The sequence below is a fragment of the Lepidochelys olivacea genome, assembly GCF_965140295.1.
Source record: "Lepidochelys olivacea isolate rLepOli2 genome assembly, chromosome: 1".
Taxonomy (NCBI): Eukaryota; Metazoa; Chordata; order Testudines; family Cheloniidae; genus Lepidochelys; species Lepidochelys olivacea.
This window is the reverse complement of record NC_140411.1, coordinates 332,721,903-332,744,135: the sequence shown is the minus strand read 5'-3', so window position 1 is coordinate 332,744,135 and position 22,233 is coordinate 332,721,903. Positions and strand designations below refer to the sequence as shown.

General features: G+C 40.2%; 1 protein-coding gene across 6 annotated transcripts in view; it reads right to left on the bottom strand.

Moving 5' to 3' along the window:
* Positions 1-22,233, bottom strand: part of CD36 (CD36 molecule (CD36 blood group)) — a 67,303-nt gene that overhangs the window by 1,972 nt on the left and 43,098 nt on the right. For all 6 annotated transcript variants that reach the window (XM_084629640.1, XM_084629639.1, XM_084629643.1 and 3 more), the window contains exons 3-12: positions 21,426-21,586; positions 19,439-19,583; positions 17,470-17,649; positions 15,916-16,007; positions 12,665-12,711; positions 10,036-10,105; positions 7,603-7,790; positions 6,648-6,766; positions 4,053-4,126; positions 1,014-1,068 (exon numbers count right to left, since the gene is read on the bottom strand). In XM_084629640.1, coding sequence (XP_084485766.1) covers positions 1,014-1,068; positions 4,053-4,126; positions 6,648-6,766; positions 7,603-7,790; positions 10,036-10,105; positions 12,665-12,711; positions 15,916-16,007; positions 17,470-17,649; positions 19,439-19,583; positions 21,426-21,586 — 1,131 coding nt within the window. The remainder of the gene's footprint in view (positions 1-1,013; positions 1,069-4,052; positions 4,127-6,647; positions 6,767-7,602; positions 7,791-10,035; positions 10,106-12,664; positions 12,712-15,915; positions 16,008-17,469; positions 17,650-19,438; positions 19,584-21,425; positions 21,587-22,233) is intronic.

The following is a 22,233-nucleotide window of genomic DNA, read 5'->3' as shown; positions in this document are numbered from 1 at the left end:
GCAATGTTCAGCATTGCAGTGCCGAACTGTTGCCCTGCCACCCAGTGGAATCCACAGCCCTGAGTTAGGTGCCCAGGCTCCCTACACAGTGCCTATGGAGGGATATGCATCTAAGCATGGGATCTGCAAAAGTCAGCTTGAGGAGCAGGAAGGAAATAGGAAATAGCCAATAGGAAATACCGAGGAGTGGGTCTTAAGCTCCTCCCCCTAAGGGTCTTAGGCACCTAAGTCTAGACGAGAGGGCTAAGTCTAGGAGCCTGTCACTAACTGGGATTCTCAGCTGTGTACCCTCTCCTGGAGAAAAGTGCATAAGCCTAACTTCTGACTTGCAAACAAGTTTTAGCCCAGGGATTAGAGCACTCATCAAGGATGTGGGAGACTTGGGTTCAAGTCTTCTGTCTGCCTGATGTGGAGAAAGTGTTGGTGTTGGTCCTTCTTTGAGCAGGGGATTGTACTAGATGACCTCCTGAGGTCTCTTCCAACCCTAATATTCTATGATTCTAAGGGATTTGGGGAGAAGGGTATCCCCATCTCAGGAGAGTGCCTTAACCACAACCTCCATCACCTCCTCCAGCTCTTTTGTGTAGCTGGAGGCTTGCGCTCAAAATGCCTGCTGGATCGGGCCCCACTAGCGAGACAGGTTGGTTAGCATCTACTTTGATGAACCTGCTGAGGCTCAGGTATGAGATAAGAACCTGAGGCCCTAGACTGAGGTAGCTGTGTTCATGCTCACTGGAAGAAACATAGGCAGCTAGGGAGTTTAGGTGCTTACAGTGTTAGGCAGCAGCTGAGAGGGGGTTTTGAGGATGTCAGTGACCCCTCTTGTTGGATTTAGGCACCTAAAGTGGAAGTTAGGTGTCTAACTGCTTTTGTGGCTCTAGCTGTAGATGCCTATTTTCAGGCAAACAAGACTGAAAACTTTGGCTCCAGACTATTTTTTGGTAAATCTCCTAGATTATTTCTAATAAAGCTGAAATAATTAGAATGTTTTAATAGACAGAAAACATACTAACCTCATTCAGCCAAAGAATAGGAAAGATATAGGATCTTGTAAGTTTTGATAAAGCACTGCAACAAATATTGAAATAAAAAATTGAAACAGCCACAACACATTATCTGCACATTGCAGTTTCACATTTTCCATCTAGCAATTTCTCATAACCCTATACTCTACCACTTCGATGAAACTGACAGGCAGTACACTTTGTATGTGTTCAGGTGGCAAACCTCCAGTAAATTCAAACTACAGCATTCCTCTGTAAAAAGTATATAGGTAACTACAGCCATTGGCACCAACTTTTACTTTTCCACCGGGGGTGCTCCACCCCCACTCTGCCCCGAGGCCTGCCCCCACTCCAACTCTTCCCCTAGACTCTTCCTTTGCTCCACTCACCTCTGCCCCACTCCTCCCCCTCCCTGAGGCCCCACCCATCTGCTGCTTGCTGGTCTCTGCCCTCCCCCAATCCTCTCTCCAAGCCGCTAAACATCTGCGGCTGGTGGATGCTGAGCTCCCACTAGTTTTTTTTCGTGGGTGCTCCAGTCCCGGAGCACCCACGGAGTGGGCACCTATGACTACAGCCATTATGCACACCATCCTCCGTTTAGTACTCTGGGTATGAGAAAGTAACTAGATTGATAATGTCTGTATGATCATCCATATGGTTATAACATAATTGTTTCTCTCCTACCTTGCCCTTCCCAAATCTGTTTTTCAATTCTGTCTATTGTCTTTCATCATATAGTTAGATTACAATCTCTTGTGGGGTGGAAGGTGGCTCTTTGACTGTATTCTAAATGAAATGCACGTACAGTACCTAGATTGCAATAAGGTTTTGATCCCTGATTGAGGCCTGTGGCTGCCACCACATATAAATAATAATTATGATAATGTACATGTGTACATACAGTGGATAGATTTAAAAGGTATCTTCCATTTAAAAAGACTTTACTAGCTGGAAGAATATACTTTATACTTAAAATAGGGACCATGAATGGAACTAGTAGTCTCTTTCAAAATATTAAGTACGTGTGTGTGTATTTATTAGCACTGATTGGGAACTTTTCAACAAATCATTTTTGTCAAAAAATACATATTTGTTGAAAGTGAAACTATTTGTCAAACAGTGACAAGTTCAACAAAACAGCTGACTCAAAAAAATTGGTAAAAAAAGTACTGAGATTTTCAAAACATCCTATTTTGACAATATGGAACCAGAAAGTTTCCATTTTGGGGTTTCAAATAATTTCTTAATTTTACTAAATTTAAAATAAAGGTAAAGAAAAAGGAAAAAAGGTTGGCACTGAAATGAAATTTTTCAAAATTATTGAAGCAAACCATTTTGGATAATCCTAATGAAAAATGTTTTGGATTTTTGTTTTTCAAAAATGTTTGAGATTTCAGTTTTTCATCATATTTCAAGATAAGAAAACATTTTGAAGCTTCAAACATTTTTGTCTGATGGAAAATCCATTTCTCACCTAGCCCAAACATTTGTATATATGCATGCACAATAATGGGATCATTCCAAGACTAGTGCATGCGTATATATTTTTTCCATACAGTTTTCAGTCATAATGACTTTTGTTTTAAATTAAGTTAAATAAAACAATGAAGAACAAGTAAAGATGCTCTTTGAGAAAGCACACTGTGTGTCTCCTGTGTAATGTGGTGCATCAACAGTCTCACAGTATGGTATCCGTTATCTTTTTCATTGGCACTAGTTTTGGAATGATTATATTATTCACAATCTGAATACACTATATAATTCTGCTTTTGCTTCTCATCTCATTTATTGTTTATAGATTCATAAAATGACTCTAAGTCCTGATACAATGCCCACTGTAGAGTCTTTCCATTGACCTCAGTGGGCATTGGATCAGGCCCCCAGTGCCTGCCAGACATTCCCAAGAAATCTGAAATTTGACTTCTATGTGCAAATGTTGGAGTTGAAGGACATTTTTTAAAAAAATGTAAATATCAGCAATTTTTTTCAATCAAAAATGGAACATTTCATGACATTCACAAATATTTGGCCTTTTTATGAGCTACAGAGCAGGTTGAAATTTTTGGCATTTTGAAATTTCACAAATTGGAAAATATTTAAGATTTTATTTACAAAATTTCACACCTTTTATATTTACATTTATTTCTGATTGCAATGGACTTACAAGCTTGTTAGAAAGTGTTCTAATATTTTATTTCAAAAAGCTCCCTTTTGGGTGATAGAAAATACTGAAATGTAGGAAAAGAATTAGGGACTTGATCTTGCAAGTTGCAGAGCACTCTGGCCTTAATCCAGCAAAACACTTAAGCATGTGATTCATTTTAAGTACCTGAGTAACCTCACTGAAATCAATAGGACTATTCACATGCTGAAAATTTTGCACATACATGTTTAAGTGCATTTGTAGGATCAGGGCCAAAGTATGTATCATCCTGAAGGGCAGGCCCCTAAGTCTCCAGTAACATAATTAAATGATAATTATAAAAGTAAATCGTATTCACTTTGGGCTTGATCAATTATTAAGTTCAGAGCCCACGAGGGAGGGGAAATCACCAAGTGAATCTTCTTCTGAAGTCTCGGGGAACACTGAGATTAAGTATTAACTGCTGTTTTCATTAATAGTAATATTGTGGGCGCAGGTCCTCAACTATTCCTTGTCTCCCCTTACCTCCACCAATTTCCAAGGGACGTTCTAACACTCAGGGATCACTAGGGTATAAGGATACCCTCATCATGTATCCTGTGCCAATTGCTGAGATGTGAGCTGTATAGGAACTACTTCATTCCTTTACTCTACCCAAGGATTTCCCCAATGCTGGGGCTCTTCAATGAGTTGGTTTAGGAGTATAAACACATAGATGTCATACTGCAGAACTGAGACACACTGTCATAATACTGTCATTATGAAATGTATATTTAATATTTAGGTTATATTTATTGAAACCCTACTAAGCATTTTTGTAGAGCCAGTCACCCTAATTGCAAAAGAGCTAACAAACAAAATATTGTACCTATGTTTTAGAAACAAAAGATAGAGAAAACACTTACTCGATTTTTGGTGCTGGCGTCACCAGTAAATTTATTTGCAGCTTTTTGGCAAATCGTAATGTAAACCCAGTGGTCTAAAGCCAGAAAGGTAGAAAAGGAGAAAACACAAAATAAAACAAAATAAATAAAACAACCACAATGAACTGAATGCTCATGATAGTGGCCACTACAAGCTTAAGTCTGGAATAGGCACATCAGAGAAACTTGAATTAACACTGTTCATGAACTTGTTTACCATTGGGATTACCTCAAGGGGTCAAAGGGTCATTTCATTCTTCATGCCCATTCTGTTCTTGTGTCTTTATTGAGACAACTAGCAAGGTTGCAAATTTAATAGTAGAGCCATTTTCCATCCGAAAATGCTGATTTGATTAATTCAAAATACTTCACAGGAATATATCAATTTTATCAAAATTTTTGCCAGGAAATAATTGAAATGTTTTGTTTCAATAAAGACAAAATGTTTCATTCTGATAAGGTGAAAACTAGGGCTGGCCAGAAAACAAGAATTCCATTTCATGAAAACTGAGGTTTTGAAATTTCTCTCAGTCTTCATCAAAATGAAAATGAGACCACTCAAATTTTGTAGCCAAAACCAAAAACCAACCAAACAAAACAAAAAAGAGAGAGAGGCTCTTTGCGCCCAGGATAGTCCCTAGACCTGTGGCCAGGGCACTCACCCACGTTCAAGTCCCTACCTTCTCGGATTTGTATCAAGGACTTGAAACTGCATCTCCCACATCCTAGGGGAGTAAACTGACTACCATGCTATTGACTACTCTGGTCTCACATTCACTCCCCAGAAATCCCATCCTGAACCTGAGAAATGGATACATTGCCATGGAAAGTTTCAGTCCCAATCAAAAAAACATTTTGTCAGAAAATTCCCAACTAGCTCTAGTCTAAATATTTCATTTAGCCTTCAGCATTTTAATGTTTGTTATATTACATTATGTTATAATGTAAAAGCTCAAAATCAAATATTTCTAGATATTTTGTTTTGTGAAAAATTCCAGGATTTCAACTTTCCATCCCGATTCAGGTCAAAACAAATTTTGAAGTCTCAGATTTTCCATGGGGTGGAATTTCCATTTTTTGACCACCTCTAATTAATACCAATTGCAGAGATTGTTTTTGTGAACATCTGTATCTTACGAAGATGCATGAGACTCACAATTACTTTCTCAGACACAGGTTAATCTTAAACTTCATCTTAAAGGTTAAACATTTTGATATTATCTGTTCAGTTTTCCCCCACTTTAACTTGTTTTTTGAATGATTCAGCCAGGCTCCAATCCAGTATAAAAAGTGTTGAATTTGAAAAATTTGAATAGCTGGATTTAAATAATTCAATGGGACTGCTCACATGCTTAAAGTTAAGCACATGCTTTGGGGGACTAGGACCCAAGTGGAGGAAAAATTGAAGCTGATTAAAATCAGATGTTCAACAACAATGTTTATTTAGAGATTTATCACAGCTGCACAGTGTGACAATCAAATGTACTATGGAATCAGATATACGGGAGGCTTCATTGTTACAGTCATTCACTTGGAAGGCAGAACAGGCTGTACTGCAGTTACTTGGTCAACTTAATTAAACTGTGAGTATAATTTAGATGAGATTTACTACTTAATGAAACCAACAAAATCAAAACATGTTTAAAACACAACAAAAATAGATGAGCTCTGTAAGGGATAACTTAGAGTGGAATATAAAAACTTTGGCTCAAACACAATCTTGTTTCGTGCAAAGTAGAGTAATCTCATTGACTCCAATGGAGTTACACTGATTTACATCAGCTGAAATGTGGGCCAATAGGTTTTTCACCCACCATGGATGAAATTTTGAAATGTACGGCATACAACTATAAGACCACATGGATGCCACTTTCATCATTGTACATTCTACGTACATCGAACAGCGATCACAGAACAAGACAATGATCATATTTGACACCATAATTCATAGCAAAGATTGTGGTCACCAAACTGTCATACTATGTGGTGTTACATATGGCATATGTTTGCCTAAAAAAGGTCATCTGATCCTATGCTGCTCTACATATCTGTTTATGATGTACAATTGAGTTGGTTTCATGTAGATTGGGAAGTTGAACAGTATTGTGAAGAAATGTTTGTATTTTGTGCTGGAAGAAAGACAGTTTGGCAATTTAGAATGGCAAGTAGCAAGTGTTTAAAAACCATGATCTGTGTAACTTTAATTTATTCTGAGAGCGTCTTCAAATATCCCTTTTTCAGTGAGAGTGTGCAAAAACAGAGTCTTTGAACCAACTCTCTCTGAATGTTGATGATCCGTAGAAAATGGACTCTTTGTAAACACCGAAACCTGACTGAGATTTTGCTAAACCAAACTGACCCCAATCTGTCAGCTATAGAGATGAGGCAAAATTAACACTTTTATGTGAGTTGCGAAACTTTGGAGGTCAGAATAAGATTTGATGGGGTTCTGCAGAACCCAAACACCGAGATATGGGCTCCTCTGATCATATCTGAAATGAATCAGTATTATAACTACACTGCAAAGCAATACTGTGCATGGTTATCAAGAAACAAATACTATAAATGTTGGCTTACAGGCTCTATATCTAAAAAGGTCTCGTGTTCATCCTTATTTGCACTCAATCCTTCAATATTCTCGGACACATCTTCACTTGCATACAGAAAATGGGGAAGTGAAATATACACAGGTTTTCCTATTACAAAAAGACAAGCAAAATGGGAAAGTCAAGTCTTAGTCTGGTTTCTCTTATTGAAGTACCTCACCTGAGGACATTTTATTTATTTATATATAAATAAATAACTATGATATGCACACAAATATACACATTCATTGTGAAGATTTACTAAACCTAAAGCAGAGAGAGATTCTGTAGTGTCTACCATCCTATTGGTATGTAGATAATTTGCAAGAGTAAAATTAATTGCTAATACAATTACAACATATAGGCCAAATTCCCAGCTGTAAATTTACTCCAGTGGAACTACATTGAGTTAAAACAGCTGCTGCTATCATCCTATATATGCACATACAGTTATCACACCAGGTATAGGAGATCTCATGAACACAGGAACTATGGGTGTCCAAAGCTCTTATGCAGTGGATGAAGCTCCTTTTATGCTTCCCCCCACAGAGAAAAGGGATAATTTAGCCCTGAATGTGTAAATGATATTGAAACTTCCATCTCTCTCGCTCTTCCTTATGCATCTCTCACATTTTTATTTTGTGCATGTGTACCATCTCCAAAGCTAGATATATAGCCCCATCACCACAGTCTCTGAGCAGCTCTGAAGCATTCATAAATTTATCTTTACAACATCTCATGAAGGTAAAGAAGTATTCAAATCCCTGTTTAAGGAATCGATGTTTCAGAGAGATTAAGTTATTTGCCCAGGATCACACAGGAAATCTGTGGCAGAGTCAGGAATTGAATCCAAGTCTCTTGAATCACAGTCTTGTACCTTAACCACAAAACCGTCTTTCCCCCAGGCCAGATGGCTTGTTTGGATGAGTGACATTTTACTACTCTACCTTCTTTGCAGGCGCTAATATCCAAGACACCAGATGTTGTGCAATTCTTTGAATGAACCTCTTCTGTGCAGAAGCATTTATTTTCTGGAGTTTCTAATGGAGATGCAAATGCTGCACGAGGAACTGTAAAACGATACAGGGGGATTTCCTTCACAATCCGCTCACTGTCAAATATGCCATAGATAGATCTGAATATAAAAGAGAAATGTTTCATTTGTCTCTAGTTTATATTGTATTTACAGGTGTTTTGGTTGCTAATACGCATTCATGTCTGATGCATTATAAAGACGCCCTACCTTTCTCGTTTTTTAAATGATAAAGTGCTCTTGGCAGCTGCTCGGATGATTCCAGGCTCCGTTAGCCCTGAATTAGCAGTTTGTGGAACTGCCCAGACTATGAACAAGAGTGCATGACATTTCCAAAAAAGAGACACAGGCAGTGGTGACTTTATAAATCTCAAGAAAAACTTCCTAACTGTAAGAACAATAGGACAATGGAACAAATTGCTGAGGGAAGTCATGGAACCTCCTTCACCGGAGGTTTTCAAAAAGAGGCTGGATAGCCAGCTATCTTGGATGGTTTTGATACAACCCTCTAGGCAGGATATTAGACTAGATGACCTTTGCAGTCTCTTCTAGCCCCGTGGTTCTATGATTCTATTCTATACAATACAGAAACACAGACAACAATATACAGTTAAGAGTAAATGTAGAAACAACTCCTCCCCATGCAAAGATCTACAGTGCCTGTGGTGTTGGGATGTTTTAAGTCTTTCAGAGTGGTTTCTGCCTGGCTATATACTAGAAAAGTTTTAATGTTATTACTATGTCAGAGGTGTGATTTTTTTAATGATTTAGTGATACCAGTATGAGCCCTAGTGTGGACGTAGATCTACCAGTATAAAGGTGTCTTATACTTGTAGAACTTATTTCACTTGACAAACTGGAATAAGATATACTGGTATAAACCCTTTTATACTGATATAGCTGCATCCATGCTTGGGGTGGGGGAAGGTGTTACTGGTGTAGTTAAAGCGGCAAAACATTCTAGTGTAGACAAGCCGTTAGAAGAAAGCAGTGTTTTGAGTGTTGCCATGTCCTATATTATGTCAAGCATTGCCTTCCCTGACTGCTAAGACTAGGTCAGAATTTAGGGAGACCCTGTGTGGTACTACTAGAAAGAAACGACTATGATTACTTGATCTGAGAACTAAAGAACCAGACAAGGTCTGTCTGCATCCAACTGCCTGAATGAAGAAACAGTTTCTCTCTTCTTCACCAGGTACGTGAAAAGTCCTTTGCTGTGATTGGCATATTTCAGTTTTGGGGTTCAGGCTGCTCCACGATAAGAATTTGATTTATAAACCTTGATCCTTTTTAATGCAACTTTTAAAATAAATGATGCATTTTAAAGACGAAAAAGCTCATTCCCGGCACTGAAAATCAAAGTTGAGCCTGCAAATGTATCTCCTGGAAGAATTACACTTCCGTTCCCTTGAAATCTATTGAGCAGTGTTTGTAACTATCCCACTGGAGTATTCAGGGACATTGTATGGCAACAGCAGAAAAGACAGACTGAAAAGAAAAACTGCAAGGAGATTTTTTAAATTTTTATTATGTATTTATTTATTTTGGGTAAAACGTATCATATTCTGAGAGAAAGCAGTTTGGTGTATTTAGCTATGAAGGGTGAAATACACACCTGTACAGATGGCCTATGCATCTGTTAAGCTCCACATAAGCCCTCAGAATAATGCTTAAATACCTCGTGCTAGCCCAACCTGTGGCAGTGAGTCTCAGAGTTGGGTCTGTAGACGGGCTCACAGGACTCATGCTATGGCACCAAAAATATCTGTGTAGACCTTTTGAGCTGACGCTTGGGCTCTGACACTGAGGGTGGCAGGTTTCTGAGCCTGAGCTCCAGCCTGAGCCTAAGTGTCTACACTGCTATTTTTAGCACTGTAGCGCAAGCCCAAGTCTGTAGACCCGGGCTCTGCGACTCACTGTCATGGCTGCTGCTTGTCATGTAAATGCACCCTTATAGGTCAAGTTCTGCAACCCTAATACTGAGTACTACTTGTATGAATAGTCAATGGGCCTGAGTCTCCACTCACATCTACCACTGTAACTCTATGATCTTCAGTGGAGTTACTCCTGAATTACACCAGTGCAAAGGATCAGAGATTCAGAGGCATTGCAACTACTCACTCTTCAGTACAACTAAGGGTGGCAGAATCAGGCTTTAAGTAGCCAATCATGAACACAGCAAATTCATATGGTTAAAACCAAAGATTTGTTTATTGAGTTGCTTCAATGACCTGAGACCAAGCAGAGCAAGTTCAGCAACTGTCTTAAATAGTTTTTCAAAGAACATGATTTTTGGTGAGCACACATAGGAATATGAGCACAATATGGATATCTCCAAGTGTCCTACCTGCAAATATCGGAGGAAAAGAAGTGCAGGATCTGGTTCTTCCTTACAAAAGGAGGAAATGATGCACCATCTGTGGATGAAATAAAATAAGAGCTTAATGCAATTCCACTTTTATGACATGAGATCGTTGATAATGCCACACTCAGCTGTGGTCTTCTCCATATATTTAGAACAAAGAAATACAAATCTAGGGCTTGCACACACAAAGTTTTATGCAAGGTAGTAGCCAAGTCTTGTTTTCTATTATAGGCCTAATTTTGGAACCCTCTCTAAAGTCCCTAATAAGTCCTTTAATCTTAAATTTGGCATATATAGTCTGTGGCGAGTAGGCAATATCTTTAACAAAGGTGAGGGTATGTGCCATAGAAGATATGGGGCACAGAAAAGTACTAATTTTGGCTCCCTGCTGCCCAGTAGATTCAGCTCCAGGGTTTATGTAGCTAGAAGGGTTGAGAACTGATTTTCAGAGATGAACACCTATTGACTTAACTGGAATTATGGATGCTCAGCACTTATAAACATCATAGCCTTAGGCTTTTGAACATGGGTTTCTAACTACATATTGACTCAATATCCACCTCCACCATCCCTCTGAAGATGGCTCCTGCCCAGCAGGATGCTGTAACAAACCTCTAACCAGTTCATTCTCTGGAGCCTGTAACAGCTTCTATTTAGGTTTTATACAGCACCCATCACAGAGTTATAAATGCTTCTCTGGTATCTTAGCATCCTCAGCCTAGATGACAGGAGCAAGGAGATTCTCTTACAGACCATCACTTGACCTCTGTTATCAGCAGGGGCTTTTCTCATACAAGCCCAGATTCCATCCATCCACATGTCTGTGTGCTATTCCTAAATCCTGACAGCCTAGGAAATGGGTTGGCAAAACCTGACTGACTTTCAAATTCTTGGATGAGAATGTTGCCTGTGGTGTTTAATTTAGTTATCCAAACACTTCATTTTATCTCGTAAGGGAAAACCCCTCCACCCCATGATATGAAAGTCCACAAGAGAAGGAGGAATTCTTGCCATACAGAACTCTGATTTGCAGTTGGCCTAGCTGAACATAGTGCTTGTTGTGACAACAAACTGAATATCCACTAAACACTGAGTTGGATCACACAGTGATCATCTCTGGAGGCTGCTAATTTTACTGTTAAAAAGCTTGTTCTTTTGCTAGAGCACTGGGAATTTAAAAGGCAAATATAGAGTCCTTTGACACTTTAATGCAAGCAAGCCTCCTCTTTAAACCAGTTACCAAAGTTACATTTCATTCTAGGATGAGGACAGATTAACAACCATAAAAGGGAGAAAGAAAAAGAATTAGAACAGACACAATCAGTTCAGCTCCATGTCTGGCTACAAAATACTTTTCTTCATTCTCCATCCATATCCTCTCAGATACAATACCTGACTAAGAAGCAGCTCTCACAGGTGTTGACAGGATTTTAGGGTCCTGTTTAATTCTCCAAGGTCATAATCTCTCTTGAACAGCCATTATGAATGTAAATGTAAAATCCTTTTTATTCATCAAGCATGGGTTGATTAACTTCAGTTTATGCCACACCAGAGCCACTGAATCCATTTACCAGAGAATGCATATAGTCTACAGTCTGCAAGCCTGATTTCATCATCGCAAGGAAGGAAGAGCAAAAAAAAAAAAAAGGCCGAGAATGGGGGAAAGGTTCAAGTCAAAGAGGAAAGAGATGAAGAAATGTCCCAGGAGCTAAGAATACTGCTTAACAAATAATCACTAGCACAGACTGCAATGAAGCATCAATCCCTTCTGACTCAGCCTTCATAAGAAGCTTAAGCACTAGTAAGGTGTTATTATGTCTGAATCACTTATGTGTGCTTTACTGTAAGGAGAATGCTCTATTCTAGCTAGTACGGTACAGTACAAATAAACCAGCTTGTTTTCACACTCTCTGGCTTAAGACCTATTGGGAAGAGAACTGCAGGTGCACACAACATGCAAGATAAACTGTTCAAAGTTTGTTGTGTCCCCTTGTGCTATTCCTAGTGTGGAGTCCCACTGGATTAATTTCTTGGCCCTCTGCTCCTTCCTATCTACCTTCCCCCTTTTGGTCATCTTGGTCTATCTTTAACCTTAGCTATTGCCTTTACAATGACAACGATAACACAACTGTACATACATTTTGACACCTCCATGTCTACCCTTGCTACTTGTTTTGACCAAATGAATTTGTGGCTTCATCTGAACTTCCCTCATCTAAGTGCGTCAAAGAGAGGAATATTGCACATATCCTCCAATGTAACGCTGTATCATCTGTCACCACTCTTTGCTCAGACCCCCCCTTTGCCGCTACTGACCATGTCTATAACACGTTTACTATTGCAAGAGCCTTCTCTATGGCTTCCACAAGCCCAGCCTCACCAGATTGCAGCATCTGTAGTATAATACTTTCTCTAGTGTAGTTTTCCGTGAGTGCATTACTTAACTCTTTGTAGCATTTTGGGACTCAGATTGTATTCATATATTACACAAAAAGAAAACTCTGCTGCATTACACTGTGCACACAATTAAAAGGGAAAATACTTTCTGCGGCCCATAGTGCTTTCACTAAGATGGGAATTCTCTTATGAACAGAGAGAGAGATAGACTCACCTGTTCCATTGACCATGTCACACTGGTCAGCCCAGATGGAAAGAGTGCTTTAACGAAAAACAAAAACAGTTTCTGGTCATACCACATACCATGTATTTTTTAATGTAACCTATTTCAACCCAATTAGCTACATAGGCCCTGCTATGTAGTTGCAATCATTCACTGCTGAAGTACGGCCTATGTAACTGAACAGGGATGCTTTCAAAAGAGAGAAGTCCCCTCCTTGATGCAGGGAGCTGTTGTTTTGGTTTTCAGTTCAGATGCAGAATGTTACAGAGTTAACCACTTCACTTGCTTTTCTCATCGAGGTTTTTGGCCTGAATCTCCTCATAAGAAGAACATAAGAATGGCCATACTGGGTCAGACCAAAGGTCCATGCAGCCCAGTATTCTGTCTACCGACCGTGGCCAATGCCAGGTGCCCCAGAGGGAGTGAACATAACAGGTAATAATCAAGTGATCTCTCTCCTGCCATCCATCTCCACCCTCTGACAAACAGAGGCTAGGGACACCATTCCTTACCTCAGTTACACCATTATAGCTCCACTGACTTTACTGTAACTATTCATGATGTAAGTGTAAGGAGAAAAGGGCTCTGAATTTGTTCTTCCTTTGCATGCTGTTTCCTTTCATCTGAAATAAATGTAATCTAAGCTGAAAAATGCACATTTTGATCTTTGCAAATAGGGAAACATAACGAAGAAATCTGATGAGATTTCCTGGTTAAGAAGAAAAGCACAAAAGGCTCAGTGGCCACTTATGGAAATAAGAATCCCAGTTTACTGAAATGGAAGTCTTTGAAGTGTAGGTACAAACGTTTCAATAGTATTTTTATTTACATGCTATTGAATCCACCTGTTTCCTAACTCTGGTAGGATATTTGGTAGTGTATAGAGACTTGTCTTAAACAGAGTTCAGGTGAGATGGACTATATGGACTTAAACACGTGCTTCATGAGTATTCACTACCAAAAACAAATTTTCTAGATGAAAAAATATAAACAACATCTAAGAAAACAAATGGAACGGAAAATCTCTAAATTTCCATACAACCCAAACAATCCTTCCACTAGTTGTTCTTCTTGTAACTCCCTGTGAGAAGGCCTGACGGATCATATTATTTTGGGGAAAAAGGAATAATAAAGATTGCTGTTAGACACAAAATCCCCATATCTTCTCAGAAATGTCTCCTGTGACAGTGCATTAGAGCAGTATTTAGATGTACGGACATGGACAGAATTCACAATAGTTATGTTAGGATATAGATATTCAGGTCTATCTATAAAGGCCTATACTCTAAGAATTTAGGTGTATTCTTATCACTTGGCTAGTTATAGAGGTATAAAAGAAAGAATCAAAATCACTGTCTGCCAGTGTAAGGGCCTTCTTTTACTGTGACAGTCTGAGGCCCTGTTCTTAGGCTAAGGCCTTTGGCTAAGCAACAGAGGCAGCCATAAGCTGGGAAGTGAACGGTTACATCCTCACGTGCCAAACTAGTCACATTGAAATAAGGTGCTATTGGGCTGTTAGGAACACAGTCCTGTCCTGATAGTGCCTATCAACTCCAGAGAAAGGGAACTGCCTAGAAAATGTAAAAGGAAACTTAGTTTGATAGCATCCTGTCTGGCAAGAACTCACATCAATAGCTGGGATGTGAAATCCTCACTTCTGTATTGTTTTGTCATTATAGTTCCCACTTTGCTATTGTTTGTCTGTATAATCTCTGTCTCTTTCTGTGATTGTTTCTGTCTGCTGTATAATTAATTTTGCTGGGTGTAAACTAATTAAGGTGGTGGGATATAATTGGTTACATAATCATGTTACAATATGTTAGGATTGGTTAGTTAAATTTCAGGAAAATGATTGGTTAAGGTATAGCTAAGCAGAACTCAAGTTTTACTATATAGTCTGCAGTCAATCAGCAAGTGAGTGGGTGGGTGTGTGTGGGGAAAATGGGAACAGGGAATGAGGGGTGGGGAAATTGGAATCATGTTTTGCTAAAGGGGGAAATGGGAACAGGGAATGGGGGTAAGGAAACTGGAATCATGTTTTGCTAAGGGCAGGAATGGGAACAGGGACACAGGTGTAAGGCTCTGTGGTGTCAGAGCTGGGAAGGGGGACACTAAGGAAGGAAACTGGAATCATGCTTGCTGGAAGTTCACCCCAATAAACATTGAATTGTTCGCACCTTTGGACTTCGGGTATTGTTGCTCTCTGTTCATACGAGAAGGACCAGGTAAGTAAGTTATATTCCAAAAGGCATATTTGAATAGTAGGCAAAGAACAGTGTCTGAAGGCAGATAGCATTGGAAGTTGTGCAGTTAGTCTGAAATTCTTTCTCCTAACTCCTATCTCCTTTTAAGGATTGGAGAGTACAAATGTGGAGGACAGAGAGATCCATTATAGTAATGGTCTCAAGTTGCACTGGGGGAGGTTTAGGTTGGATATTAGGAAAAACTTTTTCACTAGGAGGCTGGTGAAGCACTGGAATGTGTTACCTAGGGAGGTGGTGGAATCTCCTTCCCTTGAAGTTTTTAAGGTCAGGCTTGACAAAGCCCTGACTGGGATGATTTAGTTGGGGATTGGTCCTGCTTTGAGCAGGGGGTTGGACTAGATGACCTCCTGAGGTTGCTTCCAACCCTGATATTCTATGATTCTAAGTGGGTGAAGGAATAAGCCCCCTAAGAAGTTACAATTGACTTCTCCAGAGCAGGCAATTCACAAGGATCAGCAGATTAATCTGCCCCCTCCCGCCCCCCAATTTCCTTTACCGGGTTTGTTTTACATTGTAATGGATGATGATCACTGTCTAGTGTTGCTATGACTTTCTAACTTTATTGGCTCCACAATGAAGTAGTTACTTGTTCAATGCTTTGAAGAAGGTGCAAGAATAGAAAGCAGTGCCAATTTCTTTTGGTATTTTTATTTGGCCAAACTGTATTCAATCATATCCTGTGAAACCAATGGAATAGGGAAGGGATTAATGGGATCCAATCACTTGCAAGCGAAAACAGCAGCAACTCATTAGATTACACGATCCATAACTCCCTGAAATTCAAGGCCATAACGAAGCCATGGTGGACTAAAAGAGAGAATATGGTTTTGCTGACCCTAGACCTTATCCAGCATTCACTGAAGTAAATGAGAGTCTTTCCATTGAGTACAATGGGCTCTGAATCAAGCCTGTAATGTCTTGTATAGAGTCACGCATAAAGAATATGCACATTTCTCTTATAAACAGTACTTATGGTACCTTTTGTTTTTATAGGATTGAATTATTGCAGTTTTGCTTATGTCATCTTTCCCATTAAAGACTCTGTACTGTCCATCAGATGTGCCATTATACTGCAAAAGACACAAGAACAGAGAACAACAGTTTAGTTTTACCGCTCTCAGGACTTTTAGTGAGATCATATATGTATAATCTTCCTTTATGTTCTTAACCTCTACGGACTTTATGCTTTCTTCTCTGTGCAAACATCAGGTGTGGGGTTTTGTCCTCATACATTTTGGAGTTATGGTTGGGATGGAGATTTTCATGTTTGGAATCACCGATTTGTTAATGCTAATAGCAAACAGAAACTAAGAACCTGATTCAGCAAAACACTTAAGCATGTGCTAAACTTGATATACATGAATAATTCCATGGGGACTTAACTAGCCTCAGTTTAAGCACTTGAATCGGGGCCTAAAAGGTCAGATCCTGGCCCCAGTGCATAGGTGCACTAGTGTGGAGAGACGGTATTTCTTATTATCTAAGCAGCTGGGAAAGATTCCAACCAACTAAGTGCTAGAGGAAAGACTAGGAAGGTGGATCTCTTCCCATATCTGTGAGTGCCAGCCCATCTGGCTAGTACAAATTTTGCTGTCTGCTGACATGCTTGCTGGGTATCTATCTTTCTCTCTGCTGCCTCATAGTAGAGAAGCAGACAAATACATAGTAATTCCCAAAGGTTTTCTAGCGACAGGACATTTTCTCCAACTCTAGCCACCTACACACTTATCCTTTAAATGTTTGGATGGCTTAGACTTATGCCACTCTGCCTCGCTGTCCCTCCCCTCCCTCCCATGACTGTGCCATGGTGTAACAAAACAGAAGAGAGCACATTCTGCTGATTTTATCAGGTACAAGAATGCCACTGAGAAGCTCTCTGCCCCCACTTCCAAACCATCGTCATCAGAGATTCCATTCCTGAAACAGAGTCCACACACACATGGACGCTTGCACAGAGTCCCTGTGACTCCAGTGGGACTCTGTAAAGAAGCAGGGTCCACATGTGGGGGTATTTCTGCAGGATCAGGATCATATGGAATGGTGTTGATGCTCTCCAGTCACTTCCACTGATTATGGCCATCTCTTTCCTCTTTTTGCTTCCCACGAGAGAATGTTGATATCTGTGAATAGTGGGACATATTAAGGTATGTCTACACTGCGTTTTCAAACCCCGGGCAGCGTATCTCAGAGGAAAGGCCTACTGAATTGGAATTGCACCACGGTGATGAAAACAACGGCGTAGACAGTGACACTCTGGCTGCAGCTTGGGCTCTGAAACCCAGGCCCCTTCCTGGGTGTCAGAACCTGAGCTCCGGGTCAAGCCTAAATGTCTACACATTTTAGCGCCCTAGCACAAGCCCCCACAAGCTTAGATTTTATGGACCCAGTCTCTGAAACTCACAGCCGCAGGTTTTAAAAGGCAGTGCAAACTTACCCTTAGATGCTATCTCCCTAAACTGCCACTGTCAGGTTGTCCAAGTCTCTTTCCACAGGACATTCACTAAAGGTGTTTCTCCTTACAGATTTACTTACAGGGTAGAAGACACCAATTGTTCGCTCCACAGGAAATATCACTTTCTTTAAGAATGGGTCTTCATAGCCCCAAAGAATTTCTTTCACACTTCTGGTTTGTAGCATGAACGATTTAGATGACTTGATCCATGTATTTAGCAATATCTGTACAAAAGAGTTTTGATACAGGGCAGGTGCGGCCTGCAATAATAATAACAACAACAGTTAGTATAATCTGGCAGACACATTCAGTGCCAAAGAAGATGTATTCATTATCATTATTTATATATGTGTAGTGGGGGACAGATTTGGACTGGGACTAATGAGGCTGTAAAGTGCAGTAAGGCAATATAAGGAGACATTTCCCTAGCCCTCTGCACAGCCTGTCCAGAGCTCAAGTTAAGACATGAGGCATAAGAGCAAGATGTTCGGATCACTGCTCCCACACTGCAAGAAAGCAGGTGGGACGGGTGCACAGGGGGTTCGGGACTGGGTAGAGCTTCCAAGTTAGCTATGCTTTGTGGAATTAGGGCCTTGATATGAATTTAGGTGCTTAACTTTGTGCATACAGGTTCAAAAATATTAGCCTTGATTAACATTGCTAAAGCACCTGGATGCTCTCAATTGAAAGGAGTTATGTTTATTTAATTTGGAATTAGAGCTGGTTTTAAAAAACCCACAGATTTGTCATACACACCCAAATATTGTCTCATTTTGGTCAATAAACATTGAAATTCAAACATTTTCAAATGCAGAATGTAATCATGCTGTTACTAGCATTATAATTACAGGAGCTCCTCAAGGTACCAAACAGCATGAAGGCCTCTTTTTTAAAGTGCTGTATAAAGACATAGCCAGAGAGTCCCTAGTAGCTTACATAGGTAAGACAGACAAAGGGTGGGGGAAACAGAGTGTTGTTATCTCATTGCACAGATGGGGAACTGAAGCACAGAGAAATCAAGTGCAGGTCACATAGACAGTCTGTAGAAAAGTTGGAAATTAAACCCACATCTTGACAGTGCCAGTCCAGTGCCTTAGCTACAGGACTATCATTTGGCTCCTGATTCTTCCTCTCTGAATTGCACAGCATCAAGTGTACTAGTGTTTGTAATAATAATAATAATTAATAAATGGTAGTTGTTTTAATAAGGGGCCATTTCATAGCATCAGTTTTAAAGCAGTTCTGCTTAAAATCTGGAGACAAGATAATAATGCAAAGTATTTGTCTTAACTCAAGATAATTCAGCAACAAAATCAAGAGCCAATACGAACATGCATTTATAGCTTTAGTCAAAGCTGAATGTTCTAATGATACGAAAATACACAAATAATTCAGGCAGACAAAATCAAGTAGATTACCACTTTACAGATCAGGTCCCAGGCTTCTTGAGCAATATGCTTTTTCTTAAAAGGACTGTGATCTCAACAGGACTGGATGGCTCAGGGGACATTACCACATTGGCACTAATTGTAGTAGGGAGGTCAAGTATCGAATGAGCATGGGATATGTTCCAGCCTCTCCCTCCAGAGCAGGGTTGAGGAGACCGCCAGAACACTGTGTAACACCCGCAATGCACTGCTTGCACTGTATCTTGGATAGAGCAAGAACGCCAGTCTCCAAGATAATCAGTTTAATTTCACATTAAAACTGGTCAATAAACTCCTCTTACCCTTTGTGAATAAATCCCGCCTGAAAGGTTTTGCTGCTGGCTTTGTGTTTTGTTGACACTAATCAGTCCCTAGGCCTGACTTGCATTGACACTAAGAGCACGGTACATCAAGAGTGTAAAGGAGCCTTAAATTACATGGAATACATGCCCACTATCAAGCTGCTTTTACACTGCCAGAGTGGTGCAAAGAATCGAGCCCCCTGTGTTTTAGGACAATGGAGCCCACCCTGCAGTTTTGTTATTAGCTATAACTTCTCTCCTTTTGCCCTTAATCCTTCAATACCCAAGCTGGGATATTATTGTTTCCTTTCTTTACTTACAACAACAGCGAGATTGATGCATGTAAAGGTGTCGTTTTCTGGCCCAACTGACATATCAGGCTCGAAGCGAGCAACATTTGGCAGCATATAGGACACGGTGTAGTCAGGATGTTGAGTGATATTTTCTTTGGGTAAATATCGCATCCTTAAAATACAAAAAACAAAAACAAAACCCAAGCATAGTTTAACGTTGATTTTAGAGCCATAGGGCTCACTGGACATGACGAGAGCTGGTTTCTCTTGTTTGAAACGTTGCTGAAAAGTTTTCCTGAGGAATTTCAAAACTTCCTCAAAGAAAATTTGCGCCATTTTCCAACCTGCTGTAACCGTGACAGTGAAAAGATTGTAAAGATGTTCCTTTTGGGGAACACCTGCACCACAGCCAGAGGTGTGATAGCAGCATGTATAGATATACCAATGCTGTCTTTAATCTTGGTAGCTTGGGTACCAGTAGTAGGGAAGACATGTCAGCACTGGCTTCGTTGTGGACTAGAAGCCTGAGTAAGCACCCATGGTCCCAGGTGGGCTTATACACCTCTCACTGAAGCCCATGCTGTCCTAGTTTCACTGCTATTGGCATCTGTGCTAGCTAGATTTAAGCTAGCTTGGGTATACCTACACGTGTCTGCGCAACACCCCAGTTGCACTGTATATACAGCCTTAGAATTCCAGGAGTATCTGTGAAAATACTATGGCTCCTGTGAATACCATTTTTGCCTCTTCAGTAATTTCTTCAATGCATGAGTAGATAGTCCCCCGCCACACACACACTATTTGGATGGCAACAAATATTATTATGCAGCTCTTCAAGTTTTGATCTGAATTAGTTGGAATTCATCATATCATACGTTGTTCAGGTTCTCTGATTGGATAAACCTCTCTCATGTGTTCAGGGAGGTCAGTAGAAGCTATTATAATTTGTTTTCCTCAGCCATTATGTTGGAGGGAGAGAGAGTGTGTCCCCAGAAGACACTGAGGTGGAAGAGGCCTGTCGCCTGTAGTGAATTGGACATAACGATGTGACTAAAGTTTAGGGTGACCAGAGGGCAAGTGTGAAAAATCGAGACGGGGGTGGGGGGTAATAGGTGCCTATATAAGAAAAAGTCCCCAAAATCGGGACTGTCCCTATAAAATCAGGACATCTGGTCACCCTACTAAAGTTAATTATTTACTTACATGCTTTGCTGAATAGGGATGAGCTGCTGAATCTGGGCCTTGGTAAACAAACTTGGGAAAAGGAATATTTTGGTGGTTTAAGTTTTGCAGACTACATTAACAGTACTTGTGAAGCTTCAGGGCCAACATTTTAGCTACAGATGCAACAGCATTGCCAACTTTCTCAATTTTATTGTGAATCTCACCATAACTGATGCTTTTCTTAAAGCATTATATCCCGGAGTTAGATGAAGATGTGAGAATCCCAGTGGTCTTTTTTTTTTTTTTTCAAAAGAAAGCTTCTAGCACTGACGGTTGCAGAGAAAAGCATGGAAATGGGACCCCTAAAGATTCACAAACCAGGAGACAAATCAAAAGAATGCAACATTAATTATTTTTTAAATTTCTTATGGTTTTTAAGCCAACCTCATGATTTTAGTGGTCCTTATTCTGGATATGCTTGGTGTTAGTCATACTACAACAGGTATATCCACAAAGTGTGGGTGCCCCTGTTATGCTTATAAATCCCCAAATGCTTTCAGGCCTTGATCCAGCATGCCTAATCCCAGGCTAAATCAGGGCATCAAGCAAGCTTTCCCACATGAAAATCATATTAATTTGCATTTCACCTCTTATTTATATGTGCCTTTACCCAATTTGTGCACATGAATGTAATGTGGTTGTGTGTGCAATGGGTGTATGCAGATTTTAAGGCATACCTGTTATGTCTGTAGCTCTTTCTCATGAGCAGTGTCTCATTCAGAAGAACTTTCAGTAACTTTTACAATACTCCTAATATGACATATAGCATATTTTGAAAGCATTTGCCTACCTGTATGTGTAAGGTCCAATTTGTTTGAGTATTGGCCGTGATCCATTGTTCATCACTTCCAGAGGATTTTGCACATCATAGAACCAAAACTGCCTGTAAACAGGACTCCCTGGCACAACCCAGTTTTCGAAAGCTATTGTACCATTTTCAATGACATCTTCCTGTAAGCACAAAGTGAAACTAAAATTAACCACAGCAAAATCGTTGCTCTCAGCATTCCAGGATAGAAAGGAATGATGTTAGGGCAGTAGCCTAGGACACAGGTATTGAACCCCACTTTCCCTATTCTGCCTCAGACTTCCTTATGATCTTGGGTAAGTCACTTACCACTCTCTGTGTTTCTGGTCCCCAGCTGTAAAATGGGGAGAATAGTACTAAGTCACAGAAGCATTGTGAAGTTAAACATAAGATAATGAGGCACTCAAATATAATAATGATGAGTACCTAAGGGTATGTCTACACTGCAATTAAATACCTATGGCCAGCCCGTGTAAGCTGACTCGGGCTAATGGACTCAGGCTAAGGGGCTGTTTAATTGCAATGTAGATGTGAGCAGTGATGAGCTGCCAAAAGCTGAAGAACCAGTTCCTTCACTCGCTCCGGGTCTTCGGCAACACTGAAGGACCCGCCGCCAAAGTGCCGCCGAAAACCCGGAGCCAGGGAAGGACCCGCTGCCGAAGTGTCACCGAAGACCCAGAGCGACGCTGGGTGAGTAAAAATTAAAAAGGGACTCTCAGGGGAGCCTCCTCAGCCGACAGCTCAGGTGGGCCGGACAGGACAGTCCTGTGGGCTGGATGGGGCCCGTGGG